Source organism: Pelobates fuscus, chromosome 5 (assembly GCF_036172605.1).
Source record: "Pelobates fuscus isolate aPelFus1 chromosome 5, aPelFus1.pri, whole genome shotgun sequence".
NCBI classification, from domain to species: domain Eukaryota; kingdom Metazoa; phylum Chordata; class Amphibia; order Anura; family Pelobatidae; genus Pelobates; species Pelobates fuscus.
The window spans coordinates 9,969,093-9,988,316 of record NC_086321.1 but is presented as its reverse complement, the minus strand read 5'-3'; the positions used below and the strand labels follow the sequence as shown (position 1 = coordinate 9,988,316).

Genomic DNA, 19,224 nt, shown 5'->3' with positions numbered 1-19,224 from the left:
GTGAAACTTCAGAGGCATAATCTATACATTAAAACTGCTTCATTAAGCTAAAATTATTTTAGTGACTATAGTGTCCCTTTAATTTGTCTTAGGAAATCTTTTTGCTTCTGCACAAATTTTAATGAATGTGTCAGAGGTACGTTAAGTGCTCATTAACGAACCAAACCATTGGCTTAAAATCCATTTCACTGCTGAAACAAATACCAAGATTAGAACATAATGCACAGAAATCCTCCATTAAAACCAATGAACATGTCATATAAGGCCTATCACATAGTGATGCTGCTTACACCATTGCAGACCATGAACAGGCCAGTCGTTGGTTATAGAATCTAATAAACATCTTACTTCAATCAATACATTCAGCAAATAAAACTTTAATAAAAAGACAAATACATGGATAATTATTAAACACCCAGTGATCTAATACACAGTGAGGCTGATAAAAGCTATAAATTATAGACATAGCGCCTTTAGCACTCCAGCTGATTATGACTACATCTGTTTGTCATTAAGTCATAATATACTGATGTTCTTTGGCTGCCCATTAATGTGCCGGGGAAAGCCGGGCACCCCAGAATCACAGCCCTGTTACATTGATCACTTGACCCTTCCTGCTCCGTCTCCTGTCTGATTAATAATATTAATGGAATGTGTGCGGGTCAGGTAGAGCCGTTATTGTGTCTGGCATATAAATAGTTACCAACATCTAGCAGCCTATACATAAAGGGTTCTGTATTCAGACAAACTAAATACGTGTCTGAACAACACACACAGTATTTTAGTTGGGGCGGCGGGAGGGAGGAGGAGAGAAGGTGTACCCCTCGATTACTGTTTGAGGGAGATCTGCTTTTACGCAGATTGTTGGCAGTTTACTATGTGGTGTATCTGGATAGGAAATTCCACAAACATGTTAATGCTGGACTGTGGTTTGCTGAGCATGTAACGTTAAGCATTCATCCACCATACAAGGGATTATTTCTTTGTTTTAACACAAAATAAATGGAGGTATGTTTTGTAAGGGGAAGCAGTATATTGATAGGGATTCCAGCCAAATAAGCATCAGAATGAGAATAACATGGGAGGCTAACAAGGAGCGTGTAGTTCTGTGTCACTCTGAGATCAGCTTCGCTTCCTTTGCTGCTTCGAGCTGTGACAATGTTTCATCCCAAAGGACAAACTGCTTGGACAGAAGAACAGTCTAAAGAATCTAGTCAAGGAACAATTCTGATAGTATGCACATTACTTAATATCCACCGTCTGTAAAACTGGGAAACAGCCAACCATGCTTAGGACTGACCTCTGTATACAAACGCTCAGTCCTTGTAATGACTAATCTGTTACTCTGACTCGGGCACGCAGACAGTAAGTGGAAGCAGACATGTTTATGCAGAAAAAATAAATGCAGAAAGGTCACTAAATAAACTCCTGAACATAATACATTAAGCAACATCATCAGCAATTTTGACATGCAAAGGTACCTAGAAAATAAACCATCCTCATGTCTGTCTGCAGTCAATCCATCACTACAATAGCTTAACTAAATTATAGCACTTTACTAACCATGTGCACATTAGCCAGTCCACACTGCATTACAAAGCACTGGAAACACAATGTAAAGAGAAGCCGTTACAGGTTCAATCTCTGTGCCCATTGGGGTGGTAGAGCTATAGTAAAGCCTAAAAACTAGGGAGTACCCGATGCCCTTAGTGGTTCCGTGTCTCACATTGCTACTCACATATAGGGGAGTCCACCTGGTCACAAAGGGGTCATGGAGACACTGCTTAAATACCACACAATGGGTGCAAGCAAAGAAATAGAAACATAGAATGTGATGGCAGATAAGAACCATTCGGCCCATCTAGTCTGCCAATTTTCTAAATACTTCCATTAGTCTCTGGCCTTATCTTATAGTTAGAATAGCCTTATGCCTATCCCACGCATGATTAAACTTCTTTACTGTGTTAACCTCTACCACTTCAGCTGGAAGGCTATTCCATGCATTCACTACCCTCTCCGTAAAGTAATACTTCCTGATATTATTTTTAAACCTTTGCCCCTCTAACTTAAGACTATGTCCTCTTGTTGTGGTAGTTTTTCTTCTTTTAAATATAGTCTCATGCTTTACGGTGTTGATTCCCTTTATATATTTAAAGGTTTCTAACATATCCCCCCTCTCACGTCTTTCCTCCATGCTATACATGTTAAGATCCTTTAACCTTTCCTGGTAAGTTTTATCCTGCAATCCATGAACCAGTTTAGTAGCCCTTCTCTGAACTCTCTCTAAAGTATCAATATCCTTCTGAAGATATGGTCTCCAGTACTGCGCACAATACTCCAAGTGAGGTCTCACCAGTGTTCTGTACAATGGCATGAGCACTTCCCTCTTTCTACTGCTAATACCTCTCCCTATACAACCAAGCATTATGCTAGCATTTCCTGCTGCTCTATTACATTGTCTGCCTACCTTTAAGTCATCAGAAATAATCACCCCTAAATCCCTTTCCTCAGATGTTGAGGTTAGGACTCTATCAAATATTCTGTTCTCTGCCCTTGGGTTTTTACGTCCAAGATGCATTATCCACTTATCCACATTAAATATCAGTTGCCGCAGCTCTCACCATTTTTCTAGTTTACCTAAATCATTTGCCATTTGGCTTATCCCTCCTGGAACATCAACCCTGTTGACCAATTGTTGTCTAATCTGATAAAACAGGGGGTTCTTTCTTTCATTCATAAGGGAGGTTCGGCTGCTTATATCTCATTCTTCCATAAAAGTACATGTCTCTTCCTAAAGTTTTATTACATTCTAGGTTTAGTTTTTTTTTTTTTATTCTGTATTTTAATGGTTTTATAAGGAGCATACTACAGAACATCAGAGCTAATCCAAATCCTCATCTGAACATAAAGCTTATAATAATGCAACAGGATGTGTTACCAGTTTTATGAAACCTTTTCCCTCCAGCTAACACAATGTTTATTTAGCTGCACTGCACGCCTCATGTTATTTACCTGGGGTGAGGGAATGATGATCTGTCACTATCAGAGAAACTGCTAACACAACGAGTGCCAAAGGGATCTGCATTTACAATCCACTTACAGTAAATGAATAACGTAGTTCTATAGTCTTCAATCAATGTTAAGAGCCTTTTATTCAGTCACTATAAAATGACCTGGATTCAGAAAGACGTTTTTTCAGCTAGTGTTTTGTTAACACCTAATACTTGGCATGCGCTAGACTGATTTTCCTCTCTAGTCGTTTCTCTCACACCTCGCCCCTCTGCCAGTCCTTACATTGGCTTCCTGTATGCTATAGGAGTCAATTCAAAGTACTAACTCACACCTATAAAGCACTGAACAACTCTAGCCCCTCTTATATCTCCTCACCGATCCATAGGTATGTCCCTTCTCGGTCTCTCCGCTCTGCCCGTGACCACCTCCTGTCCGTTGTCCGCACTCGTACGGCCAACTCGCGCTTGCAGGACTTCTCGCGGGCGGCTCCCTTCCTATGGAATAGCCTGCCTACCACCATCAGACTCTCCCCTAGTCTTGCATCTTTTAAGAAGTGCCTTAAAACCCATCTCTTTAGGAAAGCTTATGGCCTCCAAGACTAACCAATACCTCACATACCTGTCTCTTGCCCTCTCCTAAAGGGCAGTCCACCTTATTTGATTGCAAATTCCTGTCCTAATGTGTTTTACACCCCACCTCCTATAGAATGTAAGCTCGATCGAGCAGGGTCCTGTTCAACCTATTGTTTCCTGTAAGTTTATTTGTAATTGTCCTATTTATAGTTAAATCCCCTCTCATAATATTGTAAAGCGCTACGGAATCTGTTGGCGCTATATAAATTGCAATAATAATAATAATAATAATCACTACAAAGGATACCAGTTTGTTGTAGTCCTCAAGGAGTTTCTTGGTTTCTACAGTTATCGCCTCAGACTGATCCTGAAATCAAACAATACAGAGTATTAACCTGTTCTGCAACTACAATTCCCATTATTATTAGCCAGCAGTCAGTTCTAACTAGAAAAAGAAAACATTTTAATTGTTTAAAAACTTGATTTGTCAATATTACACACGAACATTTACTTTACGTTTACCTGCTGTTTTATGTGGACCTGCGTCAGAGCTTGCAATCTGGAGGCCTGGCCTGTCACAGCTGGACAAATATATATATATAGATAAAAAAAAAAGTTAAAATCTAGACAAGTAAACAGATCATTTATATTGACACATTACAGATTCCTTTTCACAACACAGAGCAACAAGCAGCAGTTATTTATTTCTCCCCCCCACCCCCCCCACCTTTTTCCATGGTCTAGTTGTAATGCTTGTGTCCCTATTGAAGGCTTTTTCAGCAATGGACAAGAGTCATCATGAACACTCACAGCAAACTGCGATGCCCTGTGTGTTCTGACACCTTTCTATCATGGCCACCATTACGTTTTTCAGCTACAGTAACTGTTCTGTGTTCACCGGCTGTCCTTCCTTGCACCACTTTCTGGTAGGTACAGAATAGTATCAAAGGCATACAATGGGGTTGTCGTTGTACTCAGCAGATGTAGCTGAACACAATATGGGTTTCTGTACAAGGATAGCACACACCAGCTTTATGAAATACACATTACAAAAACCTTGTTATATGTGTATATGCCAAAATAGAGAAAAACACAATTTTACTCCAATATTTAGCAGAGATTGGTGGTGAAGTGTAAAAAGTGTCAAAATGACCTTAGGTAAATAGCCTGTGATATCTACTTTATATAAATATATACTTTTGTGTGGCAATGTTGTTTTCTGTGATGGGTATTAAACCTCCAAGACAAACATACCAACTTCTAAACTTGTTTAACATTGAAATTGTATTTTAGTCCTTGTAGTTTGTGACCTGTAACTTTAAAAAAAGTGAAATCCTACACATATTATGTACTCTGTAAATCAAGACACATAAATTTATTGATTTTGAATTACTTTTCCTAAGCTGGTTATATTATACAGACGCTATTATTGCCAAAACATGGGGGGGGGAAGCATTTCTTTGTGTGTTTTTGTCCATTATTTTGCTTTTTTTTTTTTTTTGAATAAATGAGAATTTATATATGAATAGGTCACATCAAATGAAACCCTTTTTGTCGTCTAAATAACGGTATATAATATGTGTTGGTACAATAAATGAGAGAGATGCAAATTGCAGTTGAACACAAACCGCAAAAAAATGCAAAAATTGCTTGTGTCCTTAAGGAGTTAATAAATACTAACACTTTGCGCCAGAATGTGTTCTCTGTAAATTCAATTTACCGTTCTTTGTATGTTCAATAACTTACGCTAATTGTTCTTTTGTTTATAACTACACAACTGCTATTATTAAAGTGATTTCAAGCTATCAAAAGGGGAAGATGAAGGATAAATGAAAGGAAAGGGAACAATATTGTTATATATGATAGTCACTACATTGCAAACCATTAACTACATAAAAACATTATCAAATATTGCACAATTTATTAATCTAAAGTGCTCTGGGTAGGAGCATTATATAAATATTGCTCAGTCGGCCCTAAAATGTCTACTTTCACACATAAAACAGCCACCCAGTGGCCATAATAGGTGCTGCAAGAGAACTGCAATATGGGGAGAATAAACACGGCATTGTCTCAAATACTCACTACCCACTAGATTGTCAGCTCTTGTTCCGTAAATGTTATAGTTACTGTTTAGGAGGTGGCTTACCTTTGATGTGCTCACTGTCCAGATATGGCTGCAGGTTGTGTAGCTGTTCCAAGAGGGATGTTTGGGATATGATGTATTGTTCCTCTGCAACACAAGGAATACAATAAAGAGTCACTATAACCACTAGGGATGTGCAGGGGTGAAAAGTTAATATTGTTTCGATTAGTTAGTTTTCAGATGACGGTTTGTCCAAAATTCAGAAATGATCGATTTGAAATAACCAAATTTGATCCTAATAATTTAGTTAATTTCCAAATTTCATAAGATCATTCTTCCTTAATGGAATGAATTAACCAACTCATCCTAATATAGTGTATATCACCCCGTCATCCTAATATAGTGTATATCACCCCGTCATCCTAATATAGTGTATATCACCCAGGTCATCCTAATATAGTGTATATCACCCAGGTCATCCTAATATAGTGTATATCACCCAGGTCATCCTAATATAGTGTATATCACCCCCGTCATCCTAATATAGTGTATATCACCCAGTCATCCTAATATAGTGTATATCACCCCGTCATCCTAATATAGTGTATATCACCCCCGTCATCCTAATATAGTGTATATCACCCAGTCATCCTAATATAGTGTATATCACCCCGTCACCCTAATATAGTGTATATCACCCCGTCATCCTAATATAGTGTATATCACCCCGTCATCCTAATATAGTGTATATCACCCCCGTCATCCTAATATAGTGTATATCACCCTGTCATCCTAATATAGTGTATATCACCCTGTCATCCTAATATAGTGTATATCACCCTGTCATCCTAATATAGTGTATATCACCCCGTCATCCTAATATAGTGTAGATTCTAGTGTGTACAGTGAGTGAAAAAAGTATTTGATCCCCTACTAATTTTGAATGTTTGTCCACTGACAAAGAAATGATCCGTCTATAATTTTAATGGTAGGTGTATTTTAACAGTGAGAGACAGAATAAAATTTTTTTTAAAAATCCACAAAAAGTTATAAATTAATTTGAATATCAATGAGGCAAATACGTATTTGATCCCCTATCAATCAGCAAGATTTCTGGCTCTTAGGTGTCTTTTATACAGGTAATGAGCTGAGATTAGGAGCACTCTCTTAAAGGGAGTGCTCCTAATCTGAAGCTCGTTACCTGTATAAAAGACACCTGTCCACAGAAGCAATCAATCAGATTCCAAACTCTCCACCATGGCCAAGAGCTGTCCAGTGATGTCAGGGACAAGACTGTAGGTCTACACAAGGCTGGAATGGGCTACGAGACCATAGCCAAGCAGCTTGGTGAGAAGGTGACAACAGCTGGTGCAATTATTCACAAATGGAAGAAACACAAAATAACTGTCAGTCTCCCTGGTCTGGTGCTCCATGCAAGATCACATCTTGTGAAGTTTCACTGATCAGGAGAACGGTGAGGAATCAGCCTCCTACATGGGAGGATCTTGTTAATGATCTCAAGGCAGCTAGGACCATAGTCACCAAGAAAACAACTGGTAACACACGACGCCATGAAGGAATGAAATCCTGCAGCACCCGCAAGGTCCCCCTGCTCAAGAAAGCACATGTACAGGCGCGTCTGAAGTTTGACAATGAACATCTGAATGATTCAGAGGAGAACTGGGTGAAAGTGTTGTAGTCAGATGAGACCAAAATCAAGCTCTTTGGCATCAACTCAACTCGTTGTGTTTGGAGGAGGAGGAATGCTGCTTATGACCCCAAGAACACCATCCCCACCATCAAACATGGAGGTGGAAACATTATGCTTTGGGAGTGTTTTTGTGCTAAGGGGACAGGACAACTGCACCGCATCAAGGGACGATGGATGGAGCAATGTACCTACAAATCTTGGGTGAGAACCTCCTTCCCTCAGCCAGGCCATTTAAAATGGGTCATGGATGGGTATTCCAGCATGACAATGGCCCAAAACACACAGCCAAGGCAACAAAGGAGTGGCCCAAGAAGAGGTCATTAATCCTATAGAAAATCTGTGGAGGGAGCTGAAGGTTCGAGTTGTCAAACGTCAGCCTCGAAACCTTAATGACTTAGAGGATCTGCAAAGAGAAGTGGGACAAAATCCCTCTTGAGATTTGTGCAAACCTAGCGGCCAACTTCAAGAAATGTCTGACCTCTGTGCTTGCCAACAAGGGTTTTGTCACCGAGGACTAAGTCAAAGGGGTCAAATACTTATTATTATTATTGCCATTTATATAGCACCAACAGATTCCATAGCGCTTTACAATATTATGAGAGGGGGGATTTAACTATAAATAGGACAATTACAAAAAACTTACAGGAACAATAGGTTGACGAGGACCCTGCTCAAACGAGCTTACATTCTTTAGGAGGTGGGGTGTAAAACACAATAGGACAGGAACTTATTTCACTCATTGACTTGCAAATCAATTTATAACTTTTTTGACATGCGTTTTTCTGGATTTTCTTTTTGTTATTCTGTCTCTCACTTTTAAAATATACCTACCATGTCCCAGGCACACTGCCAAACCAGTTGGAACTGACTGCTTTTGTCCCTCCTTGGTCTCTCAACAGCCCTTGCTATGTTTTACCCCATGGCAAATGTACTCTGTTCATGGGATCTGAGCGCTGTTCACCTATATTGGGCGCTCAGATCCGAGCTATCTGGGGATAGGTTAAATGGGGGGTTCTGTGTAATATAATAAGAAAAATGCATTTTGATGTACTTTTAAGTATTTTACTGTTAGTGTAAAATGTAGATATTTTCTGTACCTGGAGATAATTGAGTTTATTGCAGCGCCTTAAAGGATCACTCTAGTGCCAGGAAAACATACTCGTTTTCCTGGCACTAGAGTGCCCTGAGGGTGCCCCCACCCTCAGGGACCCCCTCCCGCCCGGCTCTGGAAAGGGGAAAGGGGTAAAAACGTACCTTTTTCCAGCGCTGGGCGGGGAGCTCTCCTCCTCCTCTCCGCCTCCGTTCCTCCCAGTCGGCTGAATGCGCACGCGCGGCAAGAGCTGCGCGCGCATTCAGCCGGTCACATAGGAAAGCATTCATAATGCTTTCCTATGGACGCTTGCGTGCTCTCACTGTGATTTTCACAGTGAGAATCACGCAAGCGCCTCTAGCGGCTGTCAGTGAGACAGCCACTAGAGGAAATAGGGGAAGGCTTAACTAATTGATAAACATAGCAGTTTCTCTGAAACTGCTATGTTTATAAAAAAAAATTAGTTAACCCTAGAAGGACCTGGCACCCAGACCACTTCATTAAGCTGAAGTGGTCTGGGTGCCTAGAGTGGTCCTTTAAGCCTATCATCTCCAGGATGGAGAGGAGGGATTTCATTGTGTATGTGTGAGTGCTATTATGTTAATTAGTGTTTCCATTGGTTTGTGTCCCTTTTGTCACAGTTTACCACCAGGTCCAGGGGGTGTGCCTCTGGCCTGAAAACTTGAATATAAGGAGTAATAAAGGCTCATTGGAGTCAGATCATCTTGTACCTTCATGAAGTTTCAGGCTCATGTTTGGGGGATTGGAGAACTACACTCTGGGGATCACTATAATCACTAAGCTCTGCTAAGAGCTTGTTCCTGTTCCTGCTCTCTGGAATTCGGAGAGGTTGACCTACTGGAAGCAGCAATCCCCTTCTCAGTGGTCTTACGTGTTCCCAGATTGCACCACTGCAATCTATAATGAATGCGGCGGTGAGGCTCATTTTCCTGTCCGCTCATACCACCCACACCTCCCCGCTCTGTCAGCCCCTGCATTGGCTTCCAGTTAGATATAGGGCTCAATTTAAAATTCTGGAGCTTGCTTACAAGTCCCTACATAATGCTGCTCCAACCTACCTATCCTCCCTAATACACAAGTATGTCCCGTCGAGGCCCTTACGCTCTGCCAAAAACCTACGTATATCCTCTGTCCGTACTCCCACCTCTGATGCTCGCCTCCAAGTTTTCTCGAGGAACTCCCTTCCCTTCTCCGTAAGACTTTCACCCAGTCTCCACTCATTCAAAAAAATCACGGAAAACTAATTTCTTCAAGAAAGCATATCAATTAAACTGTTAGCAGGTTTTTATCCCCACCATTCATGACTCCTCTCCTGCAACTGTCAAAATTACCTACTAAACCCTCAGTGAATACTTTTCTAACAACCTACTTCGTACCCCTACTTTTACCCTTTGTGTCACTATATCCCACTCCCTCTAGAATGTAAGCTCATTGAGCAGGGCCCTCCACCTCTCTGTTCCTGTACGTCCAGTTGTCTGGTTACAATTACATGTCTGTTAGTCCACCCATTGTACAAATAATAATAATAATCACCCTAATATAAAGTATGTGCCAGTCTGTATATCACCTCCTCATCCTAATATAGTGTATATCCCAGTCTGTACATCAACTCCTCATCCTAATATAGTGTATATCCCAGTCTGTACATCAACTCCTCATCCTAATATAGTGTATATCCCAGTCTGTACATCAACTCCTCATCCTAATATAGTGTATATCCCAGTCTGTACATCAACTCCTCATCCTTATATAGTGTATATCCCAGTCTGTACATCTACTCCACATCCTAATACAGTGTATATCCCAGTCTGTATAAACCCTCCACACCCTCATATAGTGTATATCCCAGTCTGTACATCAACTCCTCATCCTAATATAGTGTATATCCCAGTCTGTACATCTACTCCACATCCTAATATAGTGTATATCCCAGTCTGTACATCTACTCCACATCCTAATACAGTGTATATCCCAGTCTGTATAAACCCTCCACACCCTCATATAGTGTATATCCCAGGCTGTGTATCACCTTTTCATCCTAGTATAGTCTAAATCCCAATATCACATCATCCTAATATAGTGTATATCCCAGTCTGTATATCAACTCCTCATCCTAATATAGTGTATATCCCAGTCTGTACATCAACTCCTCATCCTTATATAGTGTATATCCCAGTCTGTACATCTACTCCACATCCTAATATAGTGTATATCCCAGTCTGTACATCTACTCCACATCCTAATACAGTGTATATCCCAGTCTGTATAAACCCTCCACACCCTCATATAGTGTATATCCCAGTCTGTACATCAACTCCTCATCCTAATATAGTGTATATCCCAGTCTGTACATCTACTCCACATCCTAATATAGTGTATATCCCAGTCTGTACATCTACTCCACATCCTAATACAGTGTATATCCCAGTCTGTATAAACCCTCCACACCCTCATATAGTGTATATCCCAGGCTGTGTATCACCTTTTCATCCTAGTATAGTCTAAATCCCAATATCACATCATCCTAATATAGTGTATATCCCAGTCTGTATATCACCTCCTCATCCTAATATAGTGTATATCCCAGTCTGTACATCAACTCCTCATCCTAATATAGTGTATATCCCAGTCTATATATCACCTCCTCATCCTAATATAGTGTATATCTCAGTCTGTACATCAATTCCTAATCCTAAAATAGTGTATATTCCAGTCTATATATCACCTCCTCGTCCTAATATAGTTATATCCCAGACCACACACTCATTTCTAACCATTATATATTGTACATCATTGCACATAACTTCATCAGCCTACAACACTGGATATCATCTCAACTGTAATAAAGTGTATATCTGATTGTATACCCCTCTAGACCCCAATACAGTGTATATCACAGAATGTTTATCATTCTTCATCTTAAAATAGTTTAAAAATATACCTGCTAATATGAACTCTAGCTTCATAGCATCAGGAACAGCGATTCTGTCTATGTACTGTGGGTCCAAGTATTTCATCAGGTCATCAACTAACAAGGAAAAGGACAGTTAGGAACAGGATAGACACAAAATACAGTTGCAGCTTGCTACGTGAGATATGATCAAGAAAGCCTACGCACGCCATCTGTTAATAGCAGTTAGTAGCCACACTGGAGGAGATTAGAGACTCTAAAAGACAGTAAGGGCTCTATTTTAACATTTATTTTTCCCTAGACAAACGCTACTCGCTAAATGCCTGTCGCTACTGTCACTGTTTATTAATTATAACATTTCTCCAGTAGAGACAGGGAATTACCAGCTGCCACAAATAAAAGCCAGTTGTTAGGTAGCTGCTAATGTGTCCCATTACCCTTTATGGGAACTGATAACTGCTACTTAGCAACTGTTTTCTAACCGGTCGCTACTGTTAACCCTCAAAGTTTAATGGGACAGAAACCGAAACAAAACACAAACAAAAGTGATTTAACTTGTAAGTGGCAGAGAATTGAACAGTGAGACTGCAGGGGCATGAGCGAATCACAGAAACGGCTTGATTAAACTTAAGTTGTTTTGGTGACTATAGTGTCCCTTTAACATCAGCTTCTTGCCTGGTGCATTTATGCAACTCCTTATATGAAAAATGCATGTTATCTATTTGGCTAAACTCAAGCCCTTAATGTAATCCCTTAATAATTAAACATCTGAATACGTACTTTTCTTGTACAGTGTCTTGACGCGCTCTCGCTTGCTTGCAACATTCCCCAGAGCAATCTGTACTTTTATCAGACCATCTGATATCTGCAAAATATAGACTATGACATGCAATGGGCATTTCAAAAGTACACATTAAAGTCTCTCTCTCTCAGTCAGTCAGTCTCTCTCTCAGTCAGTCAGTCAGTCAGTCTCTCTCAGTCAGTCAGTCAGTCAGTCTCTCTCTGTCAGTCAGTCAGTCTCTCTCTCTCAGTCAGTCAGTCTCTCTCTCAGTCAGTCAGTCTCTCTCTCTCAGTCAGTCACTCTCAGTCAGTCTGTCTCTCTCAGTCAGTCTGTCTCTCTCAGTCAGTCTGTCTCTCTCAGTCAGTCTCTCTCTATCAGTCAGTCTCTCTCTCTCAGTCAGTCAGTCTCTCTCTCTCTCAGTCAGTCAGTCTCTCTCTCTCAGTCAGTCAGTCTCTCTCAGTCAGTCAGTCAGTCTCTCTCTCTCAGTCAGTCTCTCTCAGTCAGTCAGTCTCTCTCAGTCAGTCAGTCTCTCTCAGTCAGTCTCTCTCAGTCAGTCTCTCTCAGTCAGTCTCTCTCAGTCAGTCTCTCTCAGTCAGTCTCTCTCAGTCAGTCAGTCAGTCACTCTCTCTCAGTCAGTCAGTCAGTCACTCTCTCTCTCAGTCAGTCAGTCACTCTCTCTCTCTCAGTCAGTCAGTCAGTCAGTCTCTCTCTCTCAGTCAGTCAGTCAGTCAGTCTCTCTCTCTCAGTCAGTCAGTCAGTCAGTCTCTCTCTCTCAGTCAGTCAGTCAGTCAGTCACTCTCTCTCTCAGTCAGTCAGTCAGTCTCTCTCTCTCAGTCAGTCAGTCAGTCAGTCTCTCTCTCTCAGTCAGTCAGTCAGTCTCTCTCTCTCAGTCAGTCAGTCAGTCTCTCTCTCTCAGTCAGTCAGTCTCTCTCTCAGTCAGTCTCTCTCTCTCAGTCAGTCTCTCTCTCTCAGTCAGTCTCTCTCTCTCAGTCAGTCTCTCTCTCTCAGTCAGTCTCTCTCTCTCAGTCAGTCAGTCAGTCAGTCTCTCTCTCTCAGTCAGTCAGTCAGTCAGTCTCTCTCTCTCAGTCAGTCAGTCAGTCTCTCTCTCTCAGTCAGTCAGTCTCTCTCTCTCAGTCAGTCAGTCTCTCTCTCTCAGTCAGTCAGTCAGTCTCTCTCTCTCAGTCAGTCAGTCAGTCTCTCTCTCTCAGTCAGTCACTCTCTCTCTCTCAGTCAGTCACTCTCTCTCAGTCTCTCTCTCTCAGTCAGTCAGTCTCTCTCAGTCAGTCACTCTCTCTCAGTCAGTCTCTCTCAGTCAGTCAGTCAGTCTCTCTCAGTCAGTCTCTCTCTCAGTCAGTCTCTCTCTCAGTCAGTCTCTCTCTCTCAGTCAGTCTCTCTCTCTCAGTCAATCAGTCTCTCTCTCAGTCAGTCAGTCTCTCTCTCAGTCAGTCAGTCTCTCTCTCTCTCCCAGTCTCTCTCTCTCTCAGTCAGTCTCTCTCTCAGTCAGTCAGTCTCTCTCTCTCTCCCAGTCTCTCTCTCTCTCAGTCAGTCTCTCTCTCAGTCAGTCTCTCTCTCAGTCAGTCAGTCTCTCTCTCAGTCAGTCAGTCTCTCTCTCAGTCAGTCAGTCTCTCTCTCAGTCAGTCAGTCTCTCTCTCAGTCAGTCAGTCACTCTCTCTCAGTCAGTCAGTCTCTCTCTCAGTCAGTCAGTCTCTCTCTCAGTCAGTCAGTCTCTCTCTCAGTCAGTCAGTCTCTCTCTCAGTCAGTCAGTCTCTCTCTCAGTCAGTCAGTCTCTCTCTCAGTCAGTCAGTCTCTCTCTCAGTCAGTCAGTCTCTCTCTCAGTCAGTCAGTCTCTCTCTCAGTCAGTCAGTGTCTCTCTCAGTCAGTCAGTGTCTCTCTCAGTGTCAGTCTCTCTCAGTGTCAGTCTCTCTCAGTGTCAGTCTCTCTCAGTGTCAGTCTCTCTCAGTGTCAGTCTCTCTCAGTGTCAGTCTCTCTCAGTGTCAGTCTCTCTCAGTGTCAGTCTCTCTCAGTGTCAGTCTCTCTCAGTCTCACTCTCTCTCTCAGTCTCACTCTCTCTCTCAGTCTCACTCTCTCTCTCAGTCTCACTCTCTCTCTCAGTCTCACTCTCTCTCTCAGTCTCACTCTCTCTCTCAGTCTCACTCTCTCTCTCAGTCTCACTCTCTCTCTCAGTCTCACTCTCTCTCTCAGTCTCACTCTCTCTCTCAGTCTCACTCTCTCTCTCAGTCTCACTCTCTCTCTCAGTCTCACTCTCTCTCTCACTCTCTCACTCACTCACTCTCTCTCTCACTCTCTCTCAGTCTCACTCTCTCTCAGTCTCACTCTCAGTCTCACTCTCAGTCTCACTCTCAGTCTCACTCTCAGTCTCACTCTCAGTCTCACTCTCAGTCTCACTCTCACTCTCAGTCTCACTCAGTCTCACTCTCTCTGTCAGTCTCTCTCTCTCTCTCTCAGTCTCACTCTCTCAGTCTCTGTCTCACTCTCTCTCTCTCTCAGTCTCACTCTCTCTCTCAGTCTCACTCTCTCTCTCAGTCTCACTCTCTCTCAGTCTCACTCTCTCTGTCTCACTCTCTCTCAGTCTCACTCTCTCTCTCAGTCTCACTCTCTCTCTCAGTCTCACTCTCTCTCTCAGTCTCACTCTCTCTCAGTCTCACTCTCTCTCTCAGTCTCACTCTCTCTCTCAGTCTCACTCTCTCTCTCAGTCTCACTCTCTCTCTCAGTCTCACTCTCTCTCTCAGTCTCACTCTCTCTCTCAGTCTCACTCTCTCTCTCAGTCTCTCTCTCTCAGTCTCACTCTCTCAGTCTCTCTCTCTCAGTCTCACTCTCTCTCAGTCTCACTCTCTCTCAGTCTCACTCTCTCTCAGTCTCACTCTCTCTCAGTCTCACTCTCTCTCAGTCTCACTCTCTCTCTCAGTCTCACTCTCTCTCTCAGTCTCACTCTCTCTCTCAGTCTCACTCTCTCTCTCTCAGTCTCACTCTCTCTCAGTCTCACTCTCTCTCAGTCTCACTCTCTCTCTCAGTCTCACTCTCTCTCTCAGTCTCTCTCTCTCTCTCAGTCTCTCTCTCTCTCTCAGTCTCTCTCTCTCTCTCAGTCTCACTCTCTCTCTCAGTCTCACTCTCTCTCAGTCTCACTCTCTCTCTCAGTCTCTCTCTCTCTCTCAGTCTCTCTCTCTCTCTCAGTCTCTCTCTCTCTCTCAGTCTCTCTCTCTCTCTCAGTCTCACTCTCTCTCTCTCAGTCTCACTCTCTCTCTCTCAGTCTCACTCTCTCTCTCTCAGTCTCACTCTCTCTCTCTCAGTCTCACTCTCTCTCTCAGTCTCTCTCTCTCTCTCTCTCTCAGTCTCACTCTCTCTCTCAGTCTCACTCTCTCTCTCTGTCTCACTCTCTCTCTCTGTCTCACTCTCTCTCTCTGTCTCACTCTCTCTCTCTGTCTCACTCTCTCTCTCTGTCTCACTCTCTCAGTCTCTGTCTCACTCTCTCAGTCTCTGTCTCACTCTCTCAGTCTCTGTCTCACTCTCTCAGTCTCTGTCTCACTCTCTCTCTGTCTCACTCTCTCTGTCAGTCTCTCTCAGTCTCACTCTCTCTCTCAGTCTCACTCTCTCTCTGTACCTTGCCGGTGTCCCCCCCTGTGCTGGCTCCGTACAGTTTCTCCTCCAGCTCCCCCAGCCGGCTCTGGATCTCTCGCAGATCAGCCATTCTCTCCCTGACAGACACTTCCGGGAACACACAGGAAGTACGTCACTGCCCCGCGCCGGCCGGCAACACACCGGAAATACGTCACTACCCGCGGGTCGGGAGCCGGCTGGCTGAGGGTGCTGGGGGAGAGCCTGAGCCGGGATAATTATTAACAAACCGGCAGCTCTGTGTGAAATGACACCGTGTGACATCACGCTCACTGTTTGTATAGCGGAGAGATAATAAACAGACGGTCTCAGCCCGGCACTCACAGTCTGACCGGCCAAGGAAACACGGTCTGAGGGTATAGGGGCCGCCAACCCCCCCAAACAGCCCCCCCCCTCTACTAAACCACAGCCCCCCCCCTCTACTAAACCACAGCCCCCCCCCTCTACTAAACCACAGCCCCCCCCCTCTACTAAACCACAGCCCCCCCCCTCTACTAAACCACAGCCCCCCCCCCTCTACTAAACCACAGCCCCCCCCCCTCTACTAAACCACAGCCCCCCCTCTACTAAACCACAGCCCCCCCTCTACTAAACCACAGCCCCCCCTCTACTAAACCACAGCCCCCCCTCTACTAAACCACAGCCCCCCCCCTCTACTAAACCACAGCCCCCCCCCTCTACTAAACCACAGCCCCCCCCCTCTACTAAACCACAGCCCCCCCCCTCTACTAAACCACAGCCCCCCCCCTCTACTAAACCACAGCCCCCCCCCTCTACTAAACCACAGCCCCCCCCCTCTACTAAACCACAGCCCCCCCCCTCTACTAAACCACAGCCCCCCCCTCTACTAAACCACAGCCCCCCCCCTCTACTAAACCACAGCCCCCCCCTCTACTAAACCACAGCCCCCCCCCTCTACTAAACCACAGCCCCCCCCCTCTACTAAACCACAGCCCCCCCCCCTCTACTAAACCACAGCCCCCCCCCCTCTACTAAACCACAGCCCCCCCCCTCTACTAAACCACAGCCCCCCCCCTCTACTAAACCACAGCCCCCCCCCTCTACTAAACCACAGCCCCCCCCCTCTACTAAACCACAGCACCCCCCCTCTACTAAACCACAGCCCCCCCCTCTACTAAACCACAGCCCCCCCCTCTACTAAACCACAGCCCCCCCCTCTACTAAACCACAGCCCCCCCCCTCTACTAAACCACAGCCCCCCCCTCTACTAAACCACAGCCCCCCCCTCTACTAAACCACAGCCCCCCCCTCTACTAAACCACAGCCCCCCCTCTACTAAACCACAGCCCCCCCTCTACTAAACCACAGCCCCCCCCCCCTCTACTAAACCACAGCCCCCCCCTCTACTAAACCACAGCCCCCCCCCCCCTCTACTAAACCACAGCCCCCCCCCCCTCTACTAAACCACAGCCCCCCCCCCCTCTACTAAACCACAGCCCCCCCCCTCTACTAAACCACAGCCCCCCCCCCTCTACTAAACCACAGCCCCCCCCTCTACTAAACCACAGCCCCCCCCTCTACTAAACCACAGCCCCCCCCTCTACTAAACCACAGCCCCCCCCTCTACTAAACCACAGCCCCCCCCTCTACTAAACCACAGCCCCCCCCTCTACTAAACCACAGCCCCCCCCCCTCTACTAAACCACAGCCCCCCCCCCCCCTCTACTAAACCACAGCCCCCCCCCCTCTACTAAACCACAGCCCCCCCCCTCTACTAAACCACAGCCCCCCCCTCTACTAAACCACAGCCCCCCCCCTCTACTAAACCACAGCCCCCCCCCTCTACTAAACCACAGCCCCCCCCTCTACTAAACCACAGCCCCCCCCTCTACTAAACCACAGCCCCCCCTCTACTAAACCACAGCCCCCCCCCTCTACTAAACCACAGCCCCCCCCTCTACTAAACCACAGCCCCCCCCTCTACTAAACCACAGCACCCCCCTCTACTAAACCACAGCCCCCCCCCTACTAAACCACAGCCCCCCCTCTACTAAACCACAGCCCCCCCTCTACTAAACCACAGCCCCCCCTCTACTAAACCACAGCCCCCCCTCTACTAAACCACAGCCCCCCCCCCTCTACTAAACCACAGCCCCCCCCCTCTACTAAACCACAGCCCCCCCCCTCTACTAAACCACAGCCCCCCCCCTCTACTAAACCACAGCCCCCCCCTCTACTAAACCACAGCACCCCCCTCTACTAAACCACAGCACCCCCCTCTACTAAACCACAGCCCCCCCCTCTACTAAACCACAGCCCCCCCCTCTACGAAACCACAGCCCCCCCTCTACTAAACCACAGCACCCCCCTCTACGAAACCACAGCACCCCCCCCTCTACTAAACCACAGCCCCCCCCTCTACTAAACCACAGCCCCCCCTCTACTAAACCACAGCCCCCCCCTCTACTAAACCACAGCCCCCCCTCTACTAAACCACAGCACCCCCCTCTACTAAACCACAGCACCCCCTCTACTAAACCACAGCCCCCCCTCTACTAAACCACAGCACCCCCCTCTACTAAACCACAGCACCCCCCTCTACTAAACCACAGCACCCCCCTCTACTAAACCACAGCACCCCCCCTCTACTAAACCACAGCACCCCCCTCTACTAAACCACAGCCCCCCTCTACTAAACCACAGCCCCCCCTCTACTAAACCACAGCCCCCCCCTCTACTAAACCACAGCACCCCCCCTCTACTAAACCACAGCACCCCCCTCTACTAAACCACAGCACCCCCCTCTACTAAACCACAGCACCCCCCCTCTACTAAACCACAGCACCCCTCTACTAAACCACAGCACCCCCTCTACTAAACCACAGCCCCCCCCTCTACTAAACCACAGCCCCCCCCTCTACTAAACCACAGCCCCCCCCTCTACTAAACCACAGCACCCCCCCTCTACTAAACCACAGCACCCCCCCCTCTACTAAACCACAGCACCCCCCTCTACTAAACCACAGCACCCCCCTCTACTAAACCATAGCACCCCTCTACTAAACCACAGCCCCCCCCTCTACTAAACCACAGCACCCCCCCTCTACTAAACCACAGCCCCCCCCTCTACTAAACCACAGCCCCCCCCCTCTACTAAACCACAGCACCCCCCCTCTACTAAACCACAGCCCCCCCTCTACTAAACCACAGCACCCCCCCTCTACTAAACCACAGCCCCCCCTCTACTAAACCACAGCACCCCCCCTCTACTAAACCACAGCACCCCCCCTCTACTAAACCACAGCACCCCCCCCTCTACTAAACCACAGCACCCCCCTCTACTAAACCACAGCACCCCCCCTCTACTAAACCACAGCACCCCCCTCTACTAAACCACAGCACCCCCCCTCTACTAAACCACAGCCCCCCCTCTACTAAACCACAGC

At 45.5% G+C, this 19,224-nt stretch overlaps 1 protein-coding gene across 1 annotated transcript; it reads right to left on the bottom strand.

The window, feature by feature from the left end:
- Positions 1-348: 348 nt before the first annotated feature.
- DCTN3 (dynactin subunit 3) lies at positions 349-15,945 on the bottom strand. Its single transcript, XM_063453560.1, has 7 exons — positions 15,804-15,945; positions 12,184-12,268; positions 11,434-11,520; positions 5,734-5,817; positions 4,107-4,165; positions 3,892-3,951; positions 349-1,201 (listed from the first exon to the last, which is right to left on the bottom strand). Exons 1-7 carry the CDS (start codon positions 15,888-15,890, stop codon positions 1,112-1,114), a joined length of 552 nt encoding a protein of 183 aa, XP_063309630.1. The 5' UTR covers positions 15,891-15,945; the 3' UTR covers positions 349-1,111.
- Positions 15,946-19,224: the final 3,279 nt, after the last annotated feature.

Coding starts and splice junctions, on each gene's coding strand:
- DCTN3 (XM_063453560.1), bottom strand. CDS start 15,890: ATGGCTGATCTGCGAGAGATCCAGAGCCGGCTGGGGGAGCTGGAGGAG. Junction 3,952..4,106: donor AGGTCCACATAAAACAGCAG/GTAAACGTAAAG, acceptor GTTTGATTTCAG/GATCAGTCTGAGGCGATAAC. Junction 1,202..3,891: donor TTGAGGACTACAACAAACTG/GTATCCTTTGTA, acceptor TAGATTCTTTAG/ACTGTTCTTCTGTCCAAGCA.